Genomic DNA, 27,512 nt, shown 5'->3' with positions numbered 1-27,512 from the left:
AATTATACAGTTGACTCTTGAACAAGGCAGGGATTAGGGGTGCAGAGCTCCACCCCAGTTGAAAATCTGCAAATAACTTTTGATCCCCCTGCACCAAAACTTAACTGCTAATTAAGTGTACTGTTGACTGGAAACTTTACTGATAATATAAACAGTCAATTAACATATTTTATATGTTATATGTAACACACACACACACACACACACACACACACACACACACACACACAGAGTATTCTTAAAGCTAGAGAAAAGAAACTAATTTTTTTAGAGAAAAGAAAATATTAAGAAAATCATAAGGATGAGAAAATGCATTTACGGTACTATATGCATATTTGCTGAAGAAAATCTGTGTATAGGCAGGTCAAGCCAGGCTGGAGGTGGCAGTGAGCCTGGTCCCATGAAGACATATTCCGCAGCCTTAGCAGAGGCAGCCGCCTGGCGGGTGGGCAGCCACAGTGGCCTGGGGGTACAGTAGAGCTGTCCCATCTGCCTATAAGTGCCCCACCAACTGACGGCCATTGGCAGCTGTGGCCAGTCATGAGTGGGAAGGGAGGGGGTGGCCCCAGGCTTTGCAGCGGCGGCCAGCATAGCCTGAGCCCCAGGGGCCAGGGGTGATGGGTAGGTGGAGGAGCACCATCCCGCCCTCTGGGTACATTTCCTTGCTTCAACTCGGCATCCTGACCCCCAGCTCTGGGTGCAGACCCTGACCACCCTGCAGCTCTGCTCATTGTCTCAGTCTATTTGGTCATATGAAGCAGGGGGGGAGGGGGTGTAGGGGTGGGAGGCACCCGTAAATAAATCCCTGTATCTTCTGCTGTCACCTCTTGCATAAAAAAATCTTCCCACAAGTGGACCTGAGCGGTTCAAACTCATGTTGTTCAGGGTCAACTGTATTTTACAACCAAAGCCATTAAACACATCTGCATTTTTATGCTCTCAATCAGCACTCAGAGTGATTCATGATTAGGCTCTATCCACAGGGAGCACAGGGACACAAAGGACAGTTCTTGCCTATCAGTGGTCTTCTGAAATAGCTGACAGCTTTGAGTCTAATTACTTACATAACTGAATGTGCTTTAGAGAGTAGTTAGTGTCAAAACTTCATTTCTTGAAAATCTTTTCTATTCTCTTAAGGCAAAGTTCTGTTTTAGATTTTGACATCATTGCTTCAGAAGAGTATGGGTGAAAGACAATAACCCTAAGGATGGTCAGCCAGATTTCATAACCACAAGGATTGTGTAATGGTTCTTCTATAATCCCTTGGTAGGCAACAGATTTATTATTATAGTTTTAATTTTTTTAAGTATGTTGTTTTCAAATAAGCAGAATTTTTTATCTTACTGACCACAGCTTAGAAGAAGCCTTTCAATTTTCTTCTTTGACATGTATGGACAAGCAGATGAATGAAATGTATTTCACAGAAACCACAAAACCCACGTCAGGTGTGAAAGTGTTTTGTTTTGTTTTGTTTTGTTTTGTTTTTTACCTGACAAGTCAAAACTGTAAGACATGCTAAGTGGCCGCATTGCTGAAAAAAGAAAACAAACAATAAAAAGAAAATAATTCAGCTGTTAGGAATACACAGAGAGGACAAAAAAGGGGGGGGAGGATTCAAGAAGACCTGTAATGGCATATTTCAGACTTGAAGGCAGAGAATAAAAATCTGAAATACAGTAAAACCATGAGTCTTAGTTTCAATTATATATATCACTAAGACTTGAAATGGAGTAACAATAAAAGAAAAAAATAACTTTTTAAAGAACACGTTAAAAATGAAAACATGATAAAGATACAAACATTTTAAATAAACTTAGTATAGGATTTTGGCTTAAATATGATTTTAGGGTACAAAATTTTTAAAGAATAAATGCATTCTTACGTAATTTATTTCAGGACGAAAATCTGGCCAAAATCTCTGCCAAAGGTGAAATATTTTATGAAAAATCTCCTTTAGGAACTATCATCACACTGTATCACTATACTGCCCATTGCAGGCAGTATAACATAGCAGTTAAAGAGAAGCCTCAGGAGCCAGAATGTCTGAGTTTGAATCTCAGCTCTGCCACTTGCTAGCAGTGTGATTCTGGGAAAGTTACTTAACCTCTCTGTGCTTCAGTTACTTAATCTATAAAATGGGAAGAATGGTTATCTTATTAGATTGTTAGAAAGGTTAAATGACCCTACCAAAAAAAGGTTCTCGCACATAGTAAACAGTGCTTTGCATGTAGTAAAGGCTCAATAAATATAATTTCATTTTTTAAAAAGATTTTTTATTTTTAAGTAATCTCTACATCCAAAGTGGGGCTTGAACTCATGACTCTGAGATCAAGAGCTGCCATTACACTGACCAAGCCAGCCAGGTGCCCCAATTTCTTAAGAATAAACTTATTTATTTCCTGTTGAAATAATTTGTCTTAAATTTTGTATTACATATGCTAAAGCCCACTGAATTGTATTCATAATACAGGTGAATTTTATGGTAGATAAATTATGCCTCAGTCAACTTATTTTTTTTTTTAAGCTTACTACAAAGACTTGATTGATTTAGGTATTCATGACAGTGAAAATTAACCATTTTCACTGCAGCCCCAAATTCTTAGCAGTATCATTGATTCTATAACCTAGGGTCAGGTAGGACAGCAGCTCAGATCTATAGCGGGGATGGATCTATAGGCATAATGGGCAGAATGTCTCCCCGTTAGTGTTTTCCAAAGTGGAATGCCTGTAGAGTTCCAACATCTAAATTTAATAGAAAGTATCTCTCAATTTTTTTTTTTGGGTAGATGTTTTTAAAGGAATAATTTATATTTACAATCCAAAATCTCAATACAGTATTTTTTACAAATGATATGAAGGTAAAGCATTGAGTGACATCCCAAACGCAACTAGGTAAGATGTCAGAATCATATGTAGATGGTTTTAAAAAGCACTTATGTCAACAAAGGAAATGTATATCTTCAATGGGGCAAATAATGCAACTCTTTTTGACAATCATACTTATTGTCTGATGATGAGGAAATATCTTAAGTATCTCATCCTAATATATAAATTAGGATGTAATTTTTAAACAAGCATTTTACTGTATTTTAGTTATCTCAGAGAAAAGTAGTTAGGAATTTTATGTTGAGGAGAATAATCTTCCACTCACCATTCAAAAAACCCTATATTTCTTGTAGAAACACTTTTCTAGATAGGTCTCTTCAGGCAAGGGAAACAAGCAAAATTAAACTCTTGGTACTACATCAAAATAAAAAGCTTTTGCACAGAGAAGGAAACCATCAACAAAACTAAAAGGCAGCCTACTGAATGGGAGAAGATATTTGCAAATGATATGACTGATAAGGGTTAATATCCAAAATATATAAAGAACTTATGTAATTCAACACCAAAAAAAAAAAAAACGCAATTAAAAATGGGCAGAGGACATGAATATTTCTGCAAAGACATCCAGATGGCCAACAGATACATGAAAAAAAGTTCAACATCACTCATCATCAGGGAAATGCACATCAAAACCACGATGAGATATCATCTCACACCTGTCAGAATGGCTAAAAACAAAAACACAAGAAACAGCAAGTGTTGGCAAGGATGTGGAGAGAACGCAACCCTAGTGTAGTGTTGGTGGGAATGTCAACTACTGTGGAAAACAGTATGGATGTTCCTCAAAAAACCAGAAATAGAATCACCTTATGATCCAGTAATTCCACTACCGGGTATTTATCCAAAGAAAATGAAAACACCAATTTGAAAAGACACAGACACCTCTACGTTTATTGCAGCATTATTTATAATAGCGAAGATATGGAAGCAGCTCAAGTGTACATCAACTGATGAATGGATAAAGAAGATGTGGTATATACAATGGAACATTGTTCAACCATAAAAAAGAATGAAATCTTGCCATTTCCAACAGCATGGATGAATCAAAAGGATATGATTCTAAGTGAAAGAAGTCAGAGAAAGACAAATACCCTATGGTTTCACTCATACTCTGAATTTAAGAAACAAAACAAATGAACAAAGGAAAAAGACACAAACAAAAAAAAGATGTTGGTGGTTACCAGAGGGCATGTAGTTGCGGGGATGGGTGAAATAGGTGAAGGGGACTAAGAGTACATTTATCCTGAAGAGCACTGAGAAATGTATGGAATTGTTGAATCATTACATTGTACACCTGAAACTAAAATAACACTGTATGTTAATTATACTTGAATAAAAAAAAAAAGCCCACCTATCTAAAAAAAACCTGCATTTCTGAATTAAAATACTATTGACTCTATATTTCCCTAATTAGGCATAGCAAATAAAATACAACATGGTCTCAGAGCACTCATCACCCTTCTCTAATATCTTCTCATTCTACTCTTCTCTGGTATAGGAACCTATCTTTTGAAATAAGACTGACTATTGCATAAGAAAAGGATGCTATTATTTCTTGGAAGATGAAGTTTGGATCTATACCAAGTTCTATGTATTACAAAGAGGAGAGAAATCAAGCATAATAACAATTAAGGAGTTTAGGGAAAAGATGTTTAAAAAATTTTTTAATGTTTGTTTATTTTTGGGAGAGAGAGAATTGTGCACAAGTGGGGGAGGGGTAGAGAGAGGAAGAATGAGGATCTGAAGCAGGCTCTGTGCTGACAGCAGAGATCCCAATGCGGGGCTCAACCCACAAACCGTGAGATCATGACCTAAGCTGAAGTTAGATGCTCAACTGACTGAGCCACCCAGGAGCCCCAGGGAAAAGATGCTTTTAAAGGAACAATTTATATTTAAAACCCAAAGTCTCAATACAGTATGAGATGTTAGAAAAAAGAAAATGATCAGACATGAACAAAGACTGATGCACAAGAACAGTATTTTCAGACCTGACAGGGGAAAAAATGGAGAGTCTGTCAAACAATAGGGAAATAGGTAAATAAAACACAATATAGCCATATATCAAGATATAAGGTCCTTAGGAGTTGTATTTAATGACATGGGAAGATGTTCATGTCACATACACTGTTAAATGAAGAGAGCAGAGTACTTTCTTGTCTCCATTTCATAATGCACAAGTAGATTCACAGTGGATGCCTCTGGCTGTTGAAATTATGGGTAACGTTTCTTCTATAACATTTACACATTTCCCCAATTTCTATAGTAGGATTCTGCTTGCAATTACGTGGAGGGGAAAGGTTATAAAAATATTTAGGGAAACTGCTCTTCAAGTTCATTCTGCCATCCTTACCAAACCAAACTCCCCAAAGCAAAATTGTATAGTAAGAACCAATGTAGATCTACAGAAAAAATGAGCCTAAATCCCTTGCTTTCAAATAAAATTCAAGATCAGTTTGAATGCAGAATCATAGAAATGAGACTCTCACAAAACGAATAATCACTTTCTATAACAGCTCAATTCTGGTTGTTGTGAAACACCCAATGCATAAGGTTAAAATAAAAAATAATAAGATATTCTCACAACATAAAATTGATATTTATTCTAAAGTAGGTTTTCTGTTATTGAGCATCTAATTTGTTTAAAATGAAATAGAAGAATATATATGTAGACAAAGAATATATATGATGACCCTTCCGGGCAATGAGAGTGTCCCCGTGACACTTACGAGGACTTCTAGTCTCTCCCTAGTCTCCCTAATCTCTCTGGCCTCACTAATGCCTTGTGATTGGCTGCTGTTAATGGTCTTGCAACATGAATATGCACAACACTCCAGAGTCATTCTTCTGTAAGCATTTGTGGGCAAACACTATGCCTTTTTCATCTCTGTTCCCCAGGAGATGACATGGTTGTTTAATAGAAAATAAAGGTTCAAAAAAATATTAGAAAAGCGAAGTAACTATATGTCAGATATCATATGCATTGTTCATGCACATTATGCCTATCTTGCTCCTCTCTTTTCTATTGCACTTCCACTGAAGTTTACAACCCCTCAGCCTAATTACTCTGTACTCTTATAAATCACAAAGCTTACTTTTATCATGGTAATATATTTGTTTTGCCTCACAGTTTTGCTGAAATCCTTCTATTACCCCCACTATTCTTTTTCAAGGTATAGTAATTTTTAAAAACTCCAGTCTTAAGCTAACATCATATAATATCACTTCCTTATTCTTCCACAGTGGTTCTTATTCTTTTGAAGCAGTGGACTCTTTAGGAATCTTAGGAAAGCCATGGACCCTCTGTCCAGAAAAATGCACATACATACACTTTGTGAACTAAGCACACATTTTTTATATTTCAGGGGATTCACAGACTCTCCTCAGGCCCATCTGAGGACTCTCAGGACTCTTGGTACACATGGCTTATATGCTTTAGTTATTATACAAATGCTCATATGGATTTGTCACTTAGCATGCTTTAAACATTATTTGTAAGAGATAATACTTGCTGCCATAAAAATTAGCAATAAATTGATACAATCCATACTCACTCTGTAGCTTTGTAACTGGAAGGTACATTCAATTATTTCAACACCTATGGGAGCCCTTCTACAACAATGAACAACAAAGAAATGTGTCCTGCTGGCAAGGAGGTCACAAGGTAACAGAAGAGCCAAGAGTTTAATGAAAGGATATAACAACATGGAGTGACTGAAGAGTTCGAGGCTGGAAGCAGAGAGGATAGTCAAAGCTGATGTGATAAACTAGGTAAGAGTCTTCGAAGATGACGGGCTGAGTTAGGATAGTGTTGGGCTAAAAAAGGGGGAGGTTACAAAGATCCAGAATAAGAAACATCAACAGGACTTGGCTGTTAAGTAGGAGTCAGAGATGATGCTGAGGTTCTGCCTTGGGCACACTGAAATGGAGGAGGTTTGAGGAGAAAACAGATGATTTCACTCATTCTGCTGCAGGCCCCAGCTAGCAGAGAGCTGGATGAATGGATGTGAACTTAGAGGGATCTCTAAGTTCTGTCTGTGGGCAGACAGGAGCTGAAATAGCTGGAATAAAAACCATGGAAAAAAGGGTGTGGTTGCTCAGGGAGAAGTGAGCCCAGGACAGAAATCTGAAGGACCAAGCAGAGTCTGAAAGAGTCAGGAAAAACCAATCAGAGGAGAAAACTAGGAGAGTGTGGTTCCTTTCCTGTTCAGAGGCCATTATAATCTATTTTCCTAAAGGAAATTTCTCTGAATTCTTTGGGGATCTTTAATCTTACAAATAGAAGGAAAGTTATATGAACAAAAGTGTTTACAAACATTTTATAATATGGTCTTGCTATAAATCAAAATTAATGTGTTTACAGTACACATTAAACAATATTAAATATAGTAAATATAAAGGAACTTTGGGAATAAGTGATGTGAGATAATAATTGATGCTTGCATTACATAATACTGTATCTTTAAACCAATAATAAGACAACAGTAATGTGCAATAAAACTATGTATCACTTATATTTCTAAAACATAATAACTTTGTATGTGTATTATAATTTATGAAGTATTTTGACCACAACCCTATTTAATTCTTACATAAAAGCCATAATGAAAATGTAGAGGAATTTTTATCTGCCAATGAAGAAATCAACATCAGAGAGGTAAAGGGACTCTCCTAAAAACACAGTCTAGAGAATGGCAGAGCAGCTCCCACTAAGCTATGATGCCCTCATGTATGTAGTTCAGTATCATATGGGGAGAGAATCTCCTCTTCCGTGAATTTCAAGTATAAACTTCAAGTAAGTGTGAAGGTGTGTGAGTGTGAGTGTGTGTGTGTGTGAGAGAGAGAGAGAGAGAGAGAGAAAAGGAAAGAGGAACAAACACTACTTTTACTTTGCACTATACCACTATTTTTCACTGGGCTGGTTGTATAAAGACATTGCTTCAAGTGGATGAGGCTGGACCAGCAGTGTAGTAAGCAGCTGACTCACCTAATCTGCTCCGTCTAATTTCCTCTGGGGAGACAGGCCGCAGCTTTCTTTCTGCTTTGATTTCTTCTAATATTCTTTCATGGAGGCTCCGTGGCCGTGGTGGAGTGGGTTTCAGTTTTCTGGCTGAGACCTTGGAAGAAAAAAAGTAATGGCTACAGACTTGAATAGTTGTTCTTAAACAATTTTTAATGAAGTCCATTCCTACAGTATAGATAGTATTTCACTGATTGAAACATTGCTTGATAAGACTATTTTAAGCAATAGGGAGATTATTGGATTTCACAGTAATTTATCACATGTGCTCAATCAATTTTAAGGAGTCAGTTTTGCTGAAGTTATAATTATGTTCACAATATGCTACCATGATAGGCAATCAACTGAAATGTAAACTATACTTTATCTATTACTATTATTGTTTTTAAAAGTAACATTCTTAAATGTTCATTTATTTATTTTTGAGGGGGGGCATGCACGAGTGCAAGCTGGGGAGGGACAGAGAGGGAGGGAGGGAGGGAGAGAGAATCCCAAGCAGGCTCCGTGCTGACAGTGCAGAGCCCAACTAGGGCTCGATCTCATGAACTGTAAGATTATGAACTGAGCCAAAATGAAGAGCTGGATGCTTAACCGACTGAGCCACCCACGTGCCCCTAAAAGTAACATTTTGAGTAAGTCATCACAACCTTCTTAGATTATTAATACCTTCTTTCTACTGTAAGGGCTGTAATAAGGGCTCACGGAGGCTGATTAATTTGCTCAGGGACATGTAGCTACTAAACTGCACCATGACTCAGGTCATTTTGAGTTAAAATATCCTAAGACAACCTTGTACTGCATAATTGTTAAGTATTTTTCTGTGACTGAAGAATGTAACTTACAGTTAGGCTTCACCATTTTGAGAATGAAAGTTTGGTGTAAAAACTACTTTGAGAGCTGAGTTCCAGAGATCACATTCTAGACAAGAGCATGTTGCTACCTTGTTCCAGCCAAGGGGAATGCCTCAGATTACATACCGGATTTAAAGGCGGTCTTGATCTGATGAAGTCCAGGATGATTTCATGAGCACTTTTTTTTAACCGAGGGGGAATATCACCATTCACCTGAAAGGAGACATAAAGTATAAGATTCATGTGACTATGGGATTATCATTATAAATTTCTGGGTACAGCGGTTATCTCAACATATGTCATAATATCACTGAAGTGTATTCTGGCTCTACCAAGGATGCATTTCAAATCAATAAAATGCAGAGTAAATGGCTGAGTGATCTAGAGCAAAAATAACTATGTAGAATTGACGAAAATAAAAGTTCATCAAATGAATCATTGGTTCTACCACTTTGGGAAAATATATATTAGATTCATCCCTTCCAACAAAAAGTTTCTAAAATTATAAATGTGAATGGAATAAATAATACTATGGTTATTAACTATTTTATAAACTATAAAGCCTTTTACGTCTTATTTTCATCCTTGTACAAACCCAGGTAACAGAAAAGAGACTGGTGACCTGATTCACATTCTGTAGATAAAACTCACGTCAAGGAGGGCATCTGCTACATTCACACAATTAGTAAGTTTAAGAGTTCTGGTAGAGCCCTCACCTGTTTCAGACTCCTGCTCTAATGTCCTTTTTCTTTTTTAAATGTTTATTTTTGAGAGAGAGAGAGAGAGAGAGAGCGAGCAAGTGAGTGCAAGCCAGGGAGGAGCGGGGGGGGGGGGGGGGGGGGGGTGGGGCGGTGTCTGAAGAGGGCTCTGCCCTGACAGCAGAGAGCCTGATGTGGGACTTGAACTCATGGACTGTTAGATCTTGACCTGAGCAGAAGCTGGATGCTTAGTCAACTGAGCCACTCAGGTACCCCTAATTTTCACTTTTTTTTTATGTCAATGTGTTACAAAATAATTTTTTAAAGCAATTTAATAAACCTACAAAAAATGATCTAAACTCACATTATGACCACCCAAAAGGTACAGTTGTGACCATTTTGTCATATTTTTTCCCAGTCTTATATGAAAAAAATAGAATATGCTAGGCATTTTTCTGTCATGCTCCTCATGAAAGATGGATGAAAAAGGTATGTTAACAAATTATAAATTTAAAAAATGAGAAACATCTTAAACTCAATAATCCAAAAAGTTAGCATGCTTTTTACTAATGCACTGCTTGAAAAATCTCTATAACACTTTTCCCCTCTACTTTGGAGACCTACTGTTTGATTACACCATAATATTCTAGCAACTTTATAATATCAATTTTGTTCGAGAGAAGAAAAAGATAATTTCGTTATTCCTCTTGCATCAATGGTTCGTTTTTTCATTTTGATGCTTCACAACTTGTTACTGGAAATGTCACTTAAATTTTAGAATTACTGTAAAATTTGGTCAGACCTTTTTCAAGTATTTTTGTAAGACTACAACATTTTAGGCATGGACAGTTTTCTTGTGTACTCACCAACTTTATAAATACTATTTTAATTGCTCACAAGTCATTAGTTGGTTTTTCCTCACTGCAGCTGTATATTATGAGTTGTGATTTTTTTTTTTTTTTTTTGGTCAATGTTGTTATTTTGTGTCCACTGAAAAATAATGTTAAATATATTTTTTAAAAAAAGGACCTGAACTGCCACTCCCAAGCACGGTTGGATCCCCAAATGCAACCCTTCTACCTGAGTTCAGGGAGGATGACAAGCCTGTTGTGGCCCACATAGCATCCACTCTCTCCTTCCCTGGGCCATACCTCCTAGTCCTGAATGAGGCCAGGATGGCCCATGGAAAGATTTAGGAGTAAAAGCTGCTTGAACCAAGTCAAGCTTGAGACTGCTAGTACTTGGTTCAAGGAGGGCATGTCCTGTAGCAGCAGAGCTAGAGGCCTAATGTGGCACAACCCCCATCTATGGATTTCATGTTACATAAGACATTTTTTTAAATCCTTATTGTATAGAACAACCTAATGAGACTTTCCTATTAACTTTCAATTATACTCCTGAACAGGGTAATACATATCTTTCTAGCCATTTTTCATATGCTTTTACTTTAATGTATACTTTCCATCACAACAGCAGGGCTTATGGAATGGTTTAAATAAGGCCAGGGTTGTGAATTCCATTCCCTAAAAAAGTGCACAGTTTCCTCACTAGTCAGAAACTGTATCCTGGATCCCAATTACAAAGTGTGTGTCAGTGCTCATGAGGTAGATCGCAGAACTTTATGGATGTGAGTCAGTGAAAATCCTTACCATGAGGAGAAAAAGCAACTTTGTGCTAATACCATTCTGCAGCTGGCTCAGTGAAATTATACCCCTACACATACAGAACACATACTGAAACAAGTTGTCTGAGCTGCAATGATAAATGATTCCTGGATGAACACAAATAGTAGAGCCACAAATAAATAAGACACTTCTACAACTTGATCTCATTTTTGAGCCACGATGCCTTAAACAAAGAACTTCTAAATAAAAGGTGTTGTTTCTATATCTTCATTAAAATTTTTTTAAATTATTTTTATTTATTTTTAAGAGAGAGAGAGACAGAGTGCGAGTGGGGGAGGGGCAGAGAGAGAGGGAGAGACAGAATCTGAAGCAAGGCTCCAGGCTCTCAGTTGTCAGCACAGAGCCCAACATGGGGCTTGAACCCAGGAGTGTGAGATCATGACCTGAGTCCAAGTTAGATGCTTAACCAACTGAGCCACCCAGCCATCCCTCTACATCTTCATTTTTAAAAGGTGAGTTATTTGAAGCTATTTGTTAGAATTAAAGCATTTTACTCAAACATTCTGAAAAAAGCCAACTGAGATGTTTTACACTTCTATAACTTAATATTCTGGACGATATCCAATATGGCTAAGCCACCAATTCCCAACATCACTACAAATGTACTGAAAACAGTGGATTACTGTGGTATGGTTGTATAGTTTAAACCTAAGGATTAAATATTTTTAAAATTATTTTTATTAAAAAAAATGCTTAATGTTACTTTTTGAGAGCGAGCGAACGAGTGAGAGTGGGGGAGGGGCAGAGAGAGAGGGAAATACAGAATCTGAGGCAGGCTCCAGGCTCTGAGCTGTCAGCACAGAGCCCGACTTGGGGCTCAAACTTACAAACTGTGAGATCATGACCTGAGCTAAAATCAAGAGTTGGGTACTTACCTGACTGAGCCCCCTAGGCGCCCCTATACCTGAGGATTAAATTAAAAACATCTCAGCACAGTGCCTCATGTAAGATGGACCAGGTCTGAAAACTCTGTTTGCTCTTTACAAAAAAAATTTTTTTTTTATTTTTTAGAGAGAGAGGCAGAGCACAAGCGGGGGAGGGGCAGAAAGCGAAGGAGACAGTATGAAGCAGGCTTCGGGTTCTGAGTTGTCAGCACAGAGCCTGATACGGCTAGAACCCACAACCGTGAGATCATGACCTGAGCCGAAGTCAGATGCTTAACTGACTAAGCCACCCAGGTGCCTGTACAAAAATATTTCTTAATGGGGCACCTGGGTGGCTCAGTCGGTTGAGCGTCCGACTTCAGCTCAGGTCATGATCTCGCGGTCTGTGAGTTCGAGCCCCGCGTCGGGCTCTGTGCTGACGGCTCAGAGCCTGGAGCCTGCTTCGGATTCTGTGTCTCCCTCTCTCTCTGACCCTCCCCCGCTCATGCTCTGTCTCTCTCTCTCTCAAAAATAAATAAAACATTAAAAAAAATTCAAAAAAAAAAAAAAACCAACAAAAAAACCCTAAAAATATTTCTTAAAGAAATTAGAAACTGGCATCTACTCATTAGAATAAAAATTTTTAATATCGAGTTTTTGAAGATTAAGTATGAGTAGTTGAATTTCTACTCTCATTTACCAGGTACATTTCTATAAAATAAGGAACTATTCACACTTTTAGTCTTTTATTTATTTTTTTAATGTTTATTTTTATTTTATTTTTGAGAGAGACAGACAGAGTATGGGCAGGGAAGGGGCAGAGAGAGGGAAACACAGAATCTGAAGCAGGCTCCAGGCTCCAAGCTGTCAGCCTAGAGCCCACACAGGGCTCAAACTTGCAAACTGTGAGATCATGACCTGAGCTGAAGTTGGATGTTTAAGTTAGCCACATTGGCACCCCAAATTTTAGTCTTTTAGAATGAAAACTTGAAAGCTCCCCACATGAACTTAATCATACTGGAACCTCCATCTGCCCAGCTCCTCGCATAGGGACTCAGCATATACTTACTTAAGCAATTTGCACAGATTCAACCAGACAGAGAAAGACACGGAAAGGAAAACAATGGCTACCATGAAGTAGAAACATCTATCCATTTCTCTTCACTTCCTACCCACAATCTACAATTTCAAAAAATGTATCATTTATACCCAGATACATTGAATGGCAAACAGAGGCATCACTGATAATTATCATAAAAAACACATAAAACTACCTGTCATTACGAAGCTCACAGAGCCCTCAACAAACAAAAAGCTTAAATAACTTGGTCTTTGAAAAAACATTATTTTCTATTTCTGTCTTAAGCAAAACAGAACCACTAACAATGATGTAAGATTCCAACTAAAAATGTACAAAGCCAATCTATAGTTTATGGATTAATTTTGGGCCCCCAACCAAACTGCTTTTTCCCCTCAGCTTGGAGGTTGAACAGACAAGTAAAAATTATACATATCTAAAGTAAACAGTGTGATTATCTGATATGTGTGTATATATTGTGACTGATGACCACAACCAAGCTAATTAACACATCCACCACCTCCCATAGTTACTGATTTTCTGTGTGATGAGAACATGTAAGATGCGTAGTCTCAGCATATTTCAGCACACAATAGAGTATTAGTAATGATAGCCACCGTGCTGAGTCCCCAGAACTTACTCATCTAATGACTGAAACATATGACCTATGACCAACATTTAACCAACATCTCTCCAGTTCCCCCATCACTGAGCCCTGGCAACCTACTGTTCTACTCTCAGCTTCACCATACAAATGAGATCATATACAGTATTTGTCTTTCTGTGCCCAGGTTATTTCACCTAGCATAATGTCCTCCAAGGTCATCAATGTTTTTGCAAATGGCAGGATTTCCTTCTGTATTGTGACTGAATTACTATTCCATTGTATATGTATACACTATCCATTCATCTGTTGACAGACATTTAGGCTGTTTCCATAACTTGGCTATTATGAATAATGCTGCAATAAACATGGGAGTGCAGATATCTTGAGATCCTGATTTGATTTCCTTTGGAAATATATGCAGAAGTGAGATTGCTGGTGATGTGGTAGTTCTATTTTTTTTGTACTATATTTGTTTGTTTGTTTATTTATTTAATTTACATCCAAGTTAGTTAGCATATAGTGCAACAATGATTTCAGTAGATTCCTTAATGCCCCATATCCATTTAGCCCATCCCCGCTCTCCCACAACCCCTCCAGTAACCCTCTGTCTGTTTTCTATATTTGAGAGTCTGTTTTGTCCCCCTCCCTGCTTTTATATTACTTTTGCTTCCCTTCCCTTTGTTCATTTATTCTGTATCTTAAAGTCCTTATATGAGTGAAGTCAGCACAGAGCCTGATGTCTTTGATATGATATTTGTCTTTCTCTGACTAATTTCACTTGGCATACCTCCATCCACGTAGTTGCAAATGGCAAGATATCATTCTTTTTGATTGCCGAGTACTACTCCATTGTATATATGTACCACATCTTCTTTATCCGTTCATCCATCAATGGACATTTGGGCTCTTTCCATACTTTGGCTATTGTTGACAGTGCTGCTATAAACATTGGCATGCATGTGTCCCTTCGAAACAGCATACCTAGTAGTGCAATTGCTGAGTCATAGGGTAGTTCTATTTTTAATTTTTTGAGGAAGCTCCACACTGCTTTCTAGAGTGGCTGCAAGAGTTTGCATTCCCACCAGCAGTGCAAAAGAGATCCTCTCTTTCTCTGCATCCTAGCCAACACCTGTTGTTGCCTGAGTTGTTAGTGTTAGCCATTCTGACTAAATACCTTGGTATTTATATCTTGGATAAATACCTAGTAGTGCAATTGCTGAATCATAGGGCAGTTCTATTTTTAATTTTTTGAGGAAGCTCCACACTGCTTTCTAGAGTGGCTGCAAGAGTTTGCATTCCCACCAGCGGTGCAAAAGAGATCCTATCTTTCTCTGCATCCTAGCCAACACCTGTTGTTGCCTGAGTTGTTAGTGTTAGCCATTCTGACTAGTATGAGGTGGTATCTCATTGTGGTTTTTAATTCGTATTTCCCTGCTGATGAGTGATGAACATTTTTTCATGTGTCGGTTGCCATCTATCTGGATGTCTTCTTTGGAGAAGTGTCTATTCATGTCTTTTGCCCATTTCTTCACTGGATTATTTGTTTTTTTGGGTGTTGAGTTTGATAAGTTCTTTATAGATTTTGGATACTAACCCTTTATCTGATGTCATTTGCAAATATCGTCTCCCATTCTGTCGGTTGCCTTTTAGGTTTGCTGATTGTTTCCTTCGTTGTGCAGAAGCTTTTAATTTTGATGAGGTCCCAATAGTTCATTTTTGCTTTTGTTTCCCTTGCCTCTGGAGACGTGTTGAGTAAGAAGTTGCTGCGGCCAAGGTCAAAGAGATTTTTGCCTGCTTTCTACTCGAAGATTTTGATGGCTTCCTGTCTTACATTTAGGTCTTTCGTCCATTTTGAGTTTATTTTTGTGTATGGTATAAGAAAGTGGTCCAGGTTCATTCTTCTGCATGTTGCTGTCCAATCTTCCCAGCACCACTTGCTGAAGAGACAGTCTTTATTCCACTGGATATTCTTCCCTGCTTTGTCAAAGATTAGTTGGCCATATGTTTATGGGTCCATTTCTGGGTTCTCTATTCTGTTCCACTGATCTGAGTGTCTGTTTTGTGCCATGTGGTAGTTCTATTTTTAATTCTTTCAGGAACTGCCATACTTTTTTCCATATGGCTTTACCAATTTACATTCTACCACCAGTGCACAAAGGTCCCTTTTCTCCATATCCTCACCAACACTTGGTATGTTTTGCTTTTTTAATAACAGCTATCCTAACAGGTATGAATGAAGTGACATATCACCATGGTTTTGACTTTCATTTCCCCGATGACTAGTGATTTTGAGTAACTTTTCATAAACCTGTTAGCAATTTATACATCTTCTTCAGAAAAATGTTTATTTAGGTCCTTTGCACTTAAAATTTTTTTATTTATTTATATTATTTATTTTATTGCTATTGAGTTGTATGAGTTCCTCATATGTTTTGGATATTGGCCTTTTAGCAGGTATGTTTGCCTAACCAAATTTCAAAAACATTTCCTTTTATTAAAGAAAAACATTGTAAAAAAGTATTGGGGCGCCTGGGTGGCTCAGTCGGTTAAGCATCTGACCTCAGCTCAGGTCATGATCTCGTGATTTATGGGTTTGAGCCTCACACAGGGGTCTGTGCTGACAGCTCACAGCCTGGAGCCTGCTTCAGATTCTGTGTCTCCCTCCCTCTCTTGCACTCCCTTGCTTGTGCTCTGTCTCTCTCTCTCTCTAAAAAAAATAAACATTAAAATAAAATAAAAAAAAGAAAAACAAGTATCTTCAACACTGATGCAAATCCCCCTATATATAAAGAGCAGTTAGAAATCAGTAAGAAAGACTAGCAGCACCTAGGTCGCTCAGCCAGTTAGGTGTCGACTCTTGATTTCAGCTCAGGTCATGATCTCATCGTTTGTGCGGTTGACCCCCATATTGGGCTCTGTGCTGACAGTGTGCGGAGCCTGCTTGGAATTCTCTGTCTCCCCTTCTCTCTGCCCTTCCTCCCACCATGTGCGTTTGCATTCCTTCTCTTTCAAAATAAATACAGTAAATAAACTTAAAAAATTATACTAAATCGTACTAAAAATTGTTTCTGTTGTCACCCACTACAGCCTCATCTTCAGCAGTGTTTTGGAAATGCAAAATATTCTTATAAATCAATTATATTTGTGTATCAATATTTATTTAAAGCAGCAGAAATCCAGTTTATGTTATTTATTAACAGTTACATAGTATTACTAGAGTTTCATAAAACATGTGGCCTGCCACATACTCCCTGCACCTCTAACACACATACTTGAAAGAAAGGGTAAGATAGTTTTCCTCAGAAACATGAGAAGCTACAATTTCATCATTAGGATTTCAAATATATCTCCAAATTTCTAATCACAAAGAGGTTTATGAGGGTTTTAGACAAGTTGACAGTATTCACCAAAGGCCTTAAAGATGTGTATATTCACTGATCCAATAATTCCATGGCTAGAATTTACACTGAGGAAATTAATACAGCTTTTTATATAATACTAAAAAATGGTAAATCTATATTATCACCTCATATTTGTCAGAATGGCTATTATCAAAAAGATAAGACATAACTGTTGGTAAAAATGTGGAGAAAAGGGAACACTTATGTACTGTTGGTGGGAATATAAATTGGTGCAGACACTATGGAAAACAGTGTGGAGGTTCCTCAAAAAAATTAAAAATAGAAATATCATATGATCTAGAAATTCCATTTCTGGGTATTTATCTGAAGGAAATGAAACACTAACTTGAAAAGGTAGCTATACTCCGTGTTTACTGCAGCATTGTTTATAATACCAAGACATGGAAACAACCTAAGTGTCCACTGACAGATGAATGGATAAAGAAAATGGGGCACTTGAGTGGTTCAGTTGGTTAAGCATCTGACTTTGGCTCAGGTCATGATCTCACAGTTTGTGGGTTTGAGCCCTGTGTTGGGCTCTGTGCTGACAGCTCAGAGCCTGGAGCCTGCTTTGGATTCTGTGTCTCCCTCTCTTTCTGACCCTGCCCTGCTCACACTCTGTGTGTGTCTCTCTCTCTCAAAAATAAATAAACATTAAAAAAAATTTAAAGACAAATATAAAACAACAATCATAAATCTATGTCAATAGACACAAAATGTATAAATTAGACATAATTTATGACAATAACAACATAAGGGGGGGGAATGAGCTATAAAGGAGAAGGGTTTTTATACATTATTAAAACTAAGCTGGTATTACCTCAAACTTGATTGCTATAAAGGTAAGATATCAATTATAATCTCTAGGGAACTACCAAGAAAAAAAGAAAAAATACAGAAAAAAATGAGAAGAGAATCAAAATGGTATATAGGAAAAAAATAATCACAAAAGAAGGTGGCAATGAAGAAATTATAGGACAAATGAGATTTAAAATATAAAGAAAATAAATGTCAAAAGACAAGTAATTTCTTCCTTATCACTAATTATCTGCAGTATAAAAGGAATCAATTCTCCAACTGAAGAAATCAACAGAGTGGACAAAGAAAACATGATCTAATTTTGTGCTGTCTACAAGACTCAAATAAGATCCAAAGACATGTATAAGTTGAAAGTGAAAGCATGAAAAAAGATATTCCATGCAAATAGTAATCAAAGGAGAGATTGGGTGGTTTTATTAATATCAGACAAAATAGACTTTCAGACAAAAACTGTCACAAAAAACAAAGAGAGACATCATATATTGATAAAAGGGCCAATAAATCAAGAAAATATATTATAAATATAAATGCACCTAAATATATGAATTAAAAATAGAAATAGTTCTATAATAATAGTTGGAGACTTCAATAATGGGTAGAACTAGAGAGGTCAGTAAGGAAAGAAAGAACCTGAACAACACTATACTCCAATTAAACAAACCAACTAATAATATAGAACATTCTACCCAACAGTCTGCTTTTTCTTAAATGCACAAAGAACATTCTCCATGTTAGACCTCAAAACAACTCTCAACACATTTAAAAAGACTGAAATCATAAAAGCATCTTTTCTAATCACAAAGGAAAGAAACCACTGGCAGAAGGAAAGCTGAAAACATTCACAAATATGTGAAATTTTAAAAACACACTGCTAACAACCAGGAGAAATTATGAGTCAAAGAAGAAATTATCAGTAGAATAATAAAATACCTTGAAATTAATGAAAATGAAAACACAATATACAAAAATTTATGAAATGCAGTGCTCAGAGGGAAATTCATAGTTGTAAAGACCTATATTAAGAAAGAAGGAAGAAGAAAGAATTCAAATCAATAACCTGACTTTACATCTTAAGGGTCTAAGAAACAAACAAGCTTGCATAAGGAAAGAAATGATAAAGATTAGAGAATAAATAAATCAAGAAAGAAAAATAGACAAAATTAACAAAGCCAAAAGTTGTTTCATTCATTCAAAGATCAACAAAATTAATCAACAGACTGACCAATAAAAAAAGAGACAGGATTCAAAATACAAATATTAGAAATGGAATCAAAGTAGGGACATTACTACAGATGTTACAGAAATACAAAGCATTACAAAAGAATAGTATGATAATTTTACATTAACAAATAAGATAATCTAGATGAGATGGACAAATATCTAGAAAGACACAAACTAACAAAACTGATTAAAAAGGAAGAATGTGAGGGAGGGAGGAAGAGAGAAAGAGAAAGAAAATCTGAACAGACTTCTAACAGGTAAAGAGATTGAGTAAGGAATCAAAAATCTCCCAACAAAGAAGAGCCCACGACCAGAAGACTCCACTGGTGAAGTCTACTCAAACATTTAAAAAAGAATTAACCCCAATCCTTCTCAAATTGTTCCAAACATTAGAAAAGGAGGTAACACTTCCTTACTTATTCTGAGGCCAACACTACCCTGATACCAAGCCAGACATGGGCATCACAAGAATACTATGTATTAAATCCCTTCTGAATACGGACGCAAAACTCCCAACCAAATAGTAAGCTGACTCTAGCAGCATACTAAAAGTATTGTACATCATGACCAACTGGGATCTGTCCCATAAATGCAAGGATAGTTCAATGCATAAAAATACACCAGGTAATACACCACCCACGTTAATGGAATGAATCAAAAGAACCCACGTGATTGTCTTAATTAATACAGAAAAATGATTTAGCCTAATACCAACAACACATGATAAAAATACTCAACAAACTTGGAATGGAAGGAAACTTCCTCAGCATGATAAAAATCATTTGTGAAGGGGAGCCTGGGTGGCTCAGGTGGCTGAGTGTCTGACTTCAGCTCAGGTTACGATCTTGCTGTTCCAGATTTCGAGCCCTGTATCAGGCTATGTGGTGATAGCTCAAAGCCTGTAGCCTGTTTCAGATTCTGTGTCTCCCCGTCTCTCTCTCTCTGCCCCTCCCCCACTCATGATCTGTCTCTGTCTCTCATAACATTAAAAAAAAAATTTTTAAGTAAACATTTAAAAAAAATTTTTTAAGTCATTTGTGAAAATCCATAGCTAATATTATACTCAATGACGAAAAACTGAATACCTTCCCCTTAACATCAGAAAGAAGATATGGATGCCTGCTTTTGCTAATTCCATTCAACACTGATGTTTCTAGCCAGGATAATTAAAAGGCATCCAGAGGGGTAAGGAACGAGTGAAAGTATCTCTCTTCACAGATTACATGATCATGTATATAAAATAAAATATCCTAAAAAATCCATCCAGAAATTATCAGTGTTAATAAACTTGGCAAAATTGCAGAATATAAGAGAAACATATAAAAATCAGTTGTGTATGTACATATAATATGTATATGTATGTATAATGCATATACATTAGCAATGAATGATCCAGAAAAAATTAAGAGAACAATCCCATTCACAATGACATTGAAAATAATAAAATATTTAGGAACAAATTTAACCAATGAGGTGTAAGGCTTATATCCTGAAAACCATCAAACACTGCTGAAAGAAATAAAAGAAGACCTAAATAAATGGAAAGACATTCCATGTTTATGGACTGGAAGACTTAATATTGTTAAGATGACAATATAACCAAAAGTGATCTAGAGATTCGATATAATCTCTTATCAAATTCTCAATGTATTTTTTTGCAGAAATAGAAAAGCCTATTTTAAAATTCACATGGAATCTCAAAGAATTCTGAATTACCAAAACAATCTTGAAAAAGAAAAACAAAGTTGAAGGACTCACTTTCAGATTTCCAAGCTTATCACAGAGCTATAATAATTAACTATATGTATTGTAATCATCCCACAGTGTGGGATAAACATAGGACAGTCATAATATATCAATGAAACAGAATTCAGAGTTCAGAAATAAACTCATACATTCAACTGATTTATGACAAAAGTCCCAAGACCATTAAATGGAGGTAAGAAAAGTCTCAACAAATGATGCTAAGACAAATGGGTATCAAAATGCAAAAGAATGATGTCTGACCTTTACTTCACACTATATGCAAAAAATTAACTTAAAATAGATTGAAGACCTACATATAAGTATAAAAGTCTTAGAAGAAAACAGGGGTAAATCTTTATACCCTTAGATTTGACAATATATTTTTAGAAATGACACCAAAAGCCTGAGCAATAGGAGAGAAAGAATAGATAAATTGAATTTTGGCAAAATTAAAACCTTTTCTGCTTCAAAATACACTATTAAGAGAGTAAAAAGACAATCTACAGAATGGGAGAAAATATTTGCAAATCATGTCTGTCAAGAGTCTAGTATCCAGAGTATATAAAGAATTTTTATCATTCAACAATAAAAATACAAACAACACAATTAAAAATTAGGCACAGGATCTGCATTGACTTTTCTTCAAAGAAGATATACAAAAGGGCCACAAGCACACGAAAACATAAAACATCATTAGTCATTAGGGAAATGCAAATCAAAATCACAGTGAGATTTCACCTCATACTTACTATGGTAGGCATAATTAAAAACAAAAATGGACAGTAACAAATGTTGGCAAGACTGTGGAGAAACTGAAACTCTCATACACTGCTGGTGGGAACATAAAATGATGCAAGTGGTACAGAAAGCAGTTTGGTGGTTCCACAGTAAGTTAAACTTAGAATTATCATGATCCAGCCATTTCACTCTTAGGCATTTACCCAAAAGGACTGAAAACAAGTATTCAAACAAAACTTGTACATGACTGATCACAGCAGCACTATTCACAATAGTGAAAAGGTGGAAAGAACCCAAATGTCCATCACATGATGAATGGATAAACAAAATATGGTATATGCACACAATGGAATGTTATTCTACCACAAAAAAGAATAAAGTACTCTTACATGCTACAATGTGGATGAACCTAGAAAGCATTATTCTAATTTTAGTATATGTGCTGCCGAAGCGAGCACTAGAAAGCATTATTCTAAATGAAAGAAGCCAGACACAAAAGGTCACATATTATTTGATTCCATTTATATGAAATATCCAGAAATATCCAGAATACATGAAATATCCAGAATCAGGGCAGGGGAGATTAGGAGTGACTGCTTCATGGGTACAGGGTTTCCTCTGAGGTGATGAAATTATTTTCGAACAAGACAGAGGTGGAGGATGCACAAAACTGTGGATGTACTAAATGCCACTGAGCTATATATCCACTTTAAATACCTTAAATGAACGAATGAGTGAGTGAAAGAGAGGAGAAAAAAAAACAAAAACAAACAACCAGACTCTTTAAAAGCCTTTCATTTACCACAAAAGAATAATACCTTCCAAACCTGGATGCACAGTTATGTCTACTACATCCCATTATTTCCCAAATACATGATCTTGAGCCTTACCCAATGTTATATGTCTTAAAACATATTATAACCCAGCTGAAACCTGTGAAATCAACACCTACAAGAGAAATCTATCCTATGTAATTCTTAGTATCAGACAAGTTTAACTACTATTTAGCACAATTATTTTCTCTGATAAAAATAGATTTAGTTATATAGTGGGTGACAGGTAAGACATTAGTTATAGATCAAATAGAAATGTTAATAATTTATTAAGCAGTATCAACATTTACTTATTTTAATCAATAATATGAATTTCTAAATAATTCCTTCAGGATAAGAGATTTTGAAAATCACCTGAGATTAATGTTGAGTACTCCCACTCAGAGAGGATATAGTTCAAATAAGTAGAAATTTTTGAAAAAGACAGCATTGCCCAATATTAGCAACAAAAATTATCTTGCATTGTTTGTAAAAGTGTAAACTGGTATAAGTTTGGCAAAATGTATTAAAATTTTAAATGTGCACAATCCTTGATCTATCCATCTCACCAACAGAAATTTAAACCAAGGAGATAATTAGATGAGATGTTTGAGGATATTCATCATAGTACTAATTAAAACAACGAAAACTGGAAACAATCTAAATGTCTATTAATAGAGGCTTGGGTAAATAATTCACAGTGCACATATACTAGAAAATACTGTGAAGTCATTTAAAAAAGAGAGACTATCGGACATTCATTCCTCATAGGAATTACAGACTGAAAAGGGCTAAAAAACAGTACATGATTCTCTTTGTATAAATAATCATCCATCCATGAATATAGAAGAGTTTGGAAGGAGAGGTTCTTCAAGATGCTGAATGGTACAGATGGAAGATTTTCAGGAAATTTTTGCTTTTATTTATGTCTCCTAAAAATTTTTTCTACAATGACCATGTACATAGAAAAAAGACAAATGTGTTTTGTGGAAAATGTATGCGAAAGCATGGTGTATTGCAACTGGGTTTAATTATAATCTGTTAAATACTGAAGACCTGATTGATGCATACACACTTACTGATGGCCTCTTATCCTTCTAAAGCCTACCGTACCTGTTCCAACCATTTCATCTCACAGAATGCTCCTTGTTGCTGCCCATAAATTGGAACTCTATCTTCATGAGGCAGTGATGTCCCTGAGATGCTTTCTGCAGTGTATTTTATGGCATTTGATTTGTCTGCTAAGCTATAAGTTCTGCTGTGTTTTCACAGCAGTGCAAGTGCTCAGCTGTGATGAGTCAGACTCCTGCAGGTGCAGCTGGCTATGGAAGGAGCACACCCAGCAGTCACACATAACCCTTCAAGGAGAATGTGCACAACATTGCCAGAGATGGGCAGATGTACCTTTCTCAGTTTTACAGCATTAGCGAAGAACCCAGGCTTCTCTTCAGGAACAACACAGCTGCTTTTTGCTCATCACCTGGACCCGAACATATTTTCCAGTGTCCTATCATGTCTACTTGTGTGATTCCACGACCTTTTGAAAACTCAGCTGTCCCGTTAGGGTAACATCAATGTCTATTTGGTCAAATATTATTCATTCTTCCAATTCCAAGCCCAGAATAACCTTTCCTTGGAGCCTCCCTTAACATGTTCAGAAAGAGCTGGCTGTCTCTTCTAAAATCTTACCCTCAACCTTTCACTTATTGTATATTGGTGTCTCTAACCATACTGTGAGAATGGAACCATACATTCATCTTTAAATCACCAGTACATGGCATAAAACCCTAAATAAAACTTTAATTAATTAAATTTTAAATAAAATTAAATCTTTGTAAAATGTATGGAAATACACCCATTCTGGAAAACTGTTTGACTATTTTTCATAGAACTAAATATGCCCTTACAATATGACCCAAACAGTTACACCATGGACATTTATCCCAGAAAAATGGAAACTTGTGCCTATATAAAAACCTGTACACAATTGATGATAGCAGCTTTATTCTTAATATCTCCAAATCGGACACAACCCATATACCTTTTAATAGGTGAATGGTTAAGCAAACTATGTTATGTTCATATGATGGGATACCACTCAGCAATAAAAAAGAGTGAATGATTGATAGGCATGACAACTGGGACAGATCTCAAGGAATGAGTGCTGAGTAAAAAACGCCAATCTCAAAAGGTTATAGTCTGTACTGTTCCATTTATATAACGTAACTGAAGCAACAAACTTAAGGACTCCACACAGGAGTCCTGTGGTGTTGGAACAGTTCTGTATCTGGTGATGGTAGTTACATAAATTTACAAATGTGACAAAATTTCACAGACACACACACGCACGTGGAGTTTAGGGTTATGACGTGACAGTGGAAGGACACAAAAAGTTGACAAGAAATAGAATAATACTACCAAAGCTAGGCCTTAGAAAGGTTAATCCAGTAGCAGTATCAAGTACTGGAGGGTCGGAGGGGACTGGAACAGAGGCAGGAAGGTGATGCAAAAGATACTATAGAAAGAATTAAGAATTCTAATTCTTACAATTAAGAATTCTAACAATTAACTGGATGTAAGGAGAGAAAAAAGTGTGTAAATTTATAGAAAAAGGTATTAACAGTGGTCATCTCTGCATTTTACGACTGCAGAGATTTCCAGTTTATAATTTTTTTGTATTTGCACTGATGAAGTTTTAAAAATTGTGATAATTACTTTTATATTCAGGAAAAGTCTATTTTCCTAAAAAATGTGAAGTAAATAATTTGTTATTGTAAAGCATTTGACTGACTAAAAGTCATTTTATTATTATTTTCTAATATGAAATTTACTGTCACATCGGTTTCCATACAACACCCAGTGCTCATCCCAACAGGTGCCCTTCTCAATGCCCATCACCCACCCTCCCCTCTCTCCCACTCCCCATCAACCCTCAGTTTATTCTCAGTTTTTAAAAGTCTCTTATGGTTTGGCTCCCTCCCTCTCTAACTTTTTCTTCCTTCCCCTCCCCCATGGTCTTCTGTTAAGTTTCTCAGGATCCACATAAGAGTGAAAACATATGGTATCTGTCTTTCTCTGTACGTAAAAGTCTTTTTAAAAGACAGCAACAAAGAAAAGATCTCAAACTGATAGTAAAAGATGTTAGCCCAGGTGAGCTGAAGAATGATGATCTTACATGAACACGAAAAGAAGGGCAAATGTGGGGACACAGAATATTGAGACCAGTCTTGGATATACTTGGTTTAAGAAATCCTGGAAGAGGTGCCCGAGAAAGTGTAAAATATATAAAGTACTCAAGGCAGCAGAGGCTATTTAAGACAGTTGAGAACTGCAGTCACACAGATACTGAAGTATAGGTGATAACGAAAATTTTAAGTTTTAAGGGAGAAAATGTGGACCATGAAAAAACTCTATAGGAGCCAAATCTTGAGGAATGTTTGTGTTTAGGGCATGACAGAAGGCAAAGAAGAGAGTGCAGTGGTTGTCCCCAAGACAGGGTTGGGGATGGGGAGATGGGAGGTCCCACACACAAGGAAGGAAACAAAGCAGACTCCTCCTCTGACTCTCCCCACCTTCTTTCAGACCCTGCAACCCGACAAACTCCACCCCTAGCTTCTAATGCTCTACTTTCCCCTTCCCTACAACCTACAGCCTTTCCCAAGCATTATTACCAAACAAAACTTTCTTTAGCCCCAATGTGCCTTCCAGATGCTAGCTACCCTTAGATCTCTTTTTAAAAACTTCTTTAAAAAGGCACACTCAGACTGTTTCTGCTTCCTCATTTCCAACCTACAATCTGGTTTCTTTCTATTTCTTTACTTAATAAAGGTTACAAATCATGTCCATGTTGCTAAATTTGTTAAATATTTCTCAATGCTTAAATGATCTGACCTGCCAGCAGCATTCTGCCTCCTAAAATGCTACCTCCCTTTTGCAGCTGTGACCCCATTTTTCCTATGTTTCTTCTCTAGCTACACCTTTTCAATCTGTTTACCACCTTCCTCTGTTCTAATCTCTTACATGCTGAGGCTCCCTGGGATCTGTCCCAAAGCTGATCTCTCCTCTTACCCTCTGCCCTGTCCCTGAGAACTCCAGTATGTCAGCTGTTCCCCACCCTCCTTGCCAACTTTAGCCCTCACGATTATACATTCCATTCTATACTCCAATTATGGAGAATTTTTGTAGTTTTCTTATGTCAAATCCTATCACTTCTTGGTCTTTGTACATTTTTTTTTTGGCATATAGCCTCTTACATTGAGCTTATCACACTGTATTGTATTGCCTAATTACCTGTGGCTCCCACCATACTTTAAACTTCCTGAGAACAAGGACTATATTACATCCTTTTTCCAGAGTCTAGAATAGTGCCTGGAACATGAGAAGTGCCTAGTAAATAATTGTTAAATTAAAATAAAATTAAGAAATATACAACTGGTATATATTTTAAAATGTTTAAATGTACTTGTAACCAAAGAAATATAGATTTAAAAAAATTTTTTTATGTTCATTTATTTTTGTGAGAAAGACAGAGTACAAGCGAGGGAGGGGCAGAGAGAGACAGATAAACAGAATCCGTAGCAGGCTCCAGGCTCTGAGCACAAAGCCCGACATTGGCCTCGAGCTCACGAACCATGAAATCATGACTTGAGCTGAAGTCGGATGCTTAAAGGACTGAGCCACACAGGCACCCTCAGAGAAATATAGATTTTAAAAATAAAAGTGTTCTCTCCCAGTCAAATTTGTCAACCCCAAATGATACCCACTTTAGTCAAGGATATGAAGAAATGGGCAAAACTGCTGTGTTGTAAATAGTAATCATTATGATATAACTAAAGGGCAATTTGGCCACACAAGTGTGTAGCACACAGCACAGGTTCTGACAGAATGGGGATGAAGATAGGCTTTGCCTTATAACTAGTTGTCTGAAGAGCACCTTTAAACTTCAGTTGCCTCATTCCTAAAAGAGATCAGATTTACTAAGAAGTAAATCAACATAATATAGCTGCAATATTGCAGCTTATTAAAATTAACAAAGAGCTCAAACAGCTACCTAAATGTTTTTTTTAGAGTTTATCTATTTATCTATCATC

General features: G+C 36.6%; 1 protein-coding gene across 5 annotated transcripts in view; it reads right to left on the bottom strand.

Annotated features, from left to right (window-relative positions):
* Positions 1 to 27,512, bottom strand: part of SPIRE1 (spire type actin nucleation factor 1) — a 199,600-nt gene that overhangs the window by 40,240 nt on the left and 131,848 nt on the right. For 3 of the 5 annotated variants that reach the window (XM_078435446.2, XM_078435447.2, XM_078435449.2), the window contains exons 7-8: positions 8,881 to 8,967; positions 7,871 to 8,000 (exon numbers count right to left, since the gene is read on the bottom strand). In XM_078435446.2, coding sequence (XP_078291572.1) covers positions 7,871 to 8,000; positions 8,881 to 8,967 — 217 coding nt within the window. Of the gene's footprint in view, positions 1 to 1,489; positions 1,532 to 7,870; positions 8,001 to 8,880; positions 8,968 to 27,512 lie in introns of all 5 variants that reach the window. The other 2 variants (XM_078435445.2, XM_078435448.2) reach the window with 1 other exon arrangement.

Source organism: Panthera onca, chromosome D3, assembly GCF_046562875.1.
Source record: "Panthera onca isolate mPanOnc1 chromosome D3, mPanOnc1 haplotype 2, whole genome shotgun sequence".
Taxonomy (NCBI): domain Eukaryota; kingdom Metazoa; phylum Chordata; class Mammalia; order Carnivora; family Felidae; genus Panthera; species Panthera onca.
Note: the sequence above shows the minus strand (reverse complement) of the source record. Positions and strands in the feature narration are given on the sequence as shown.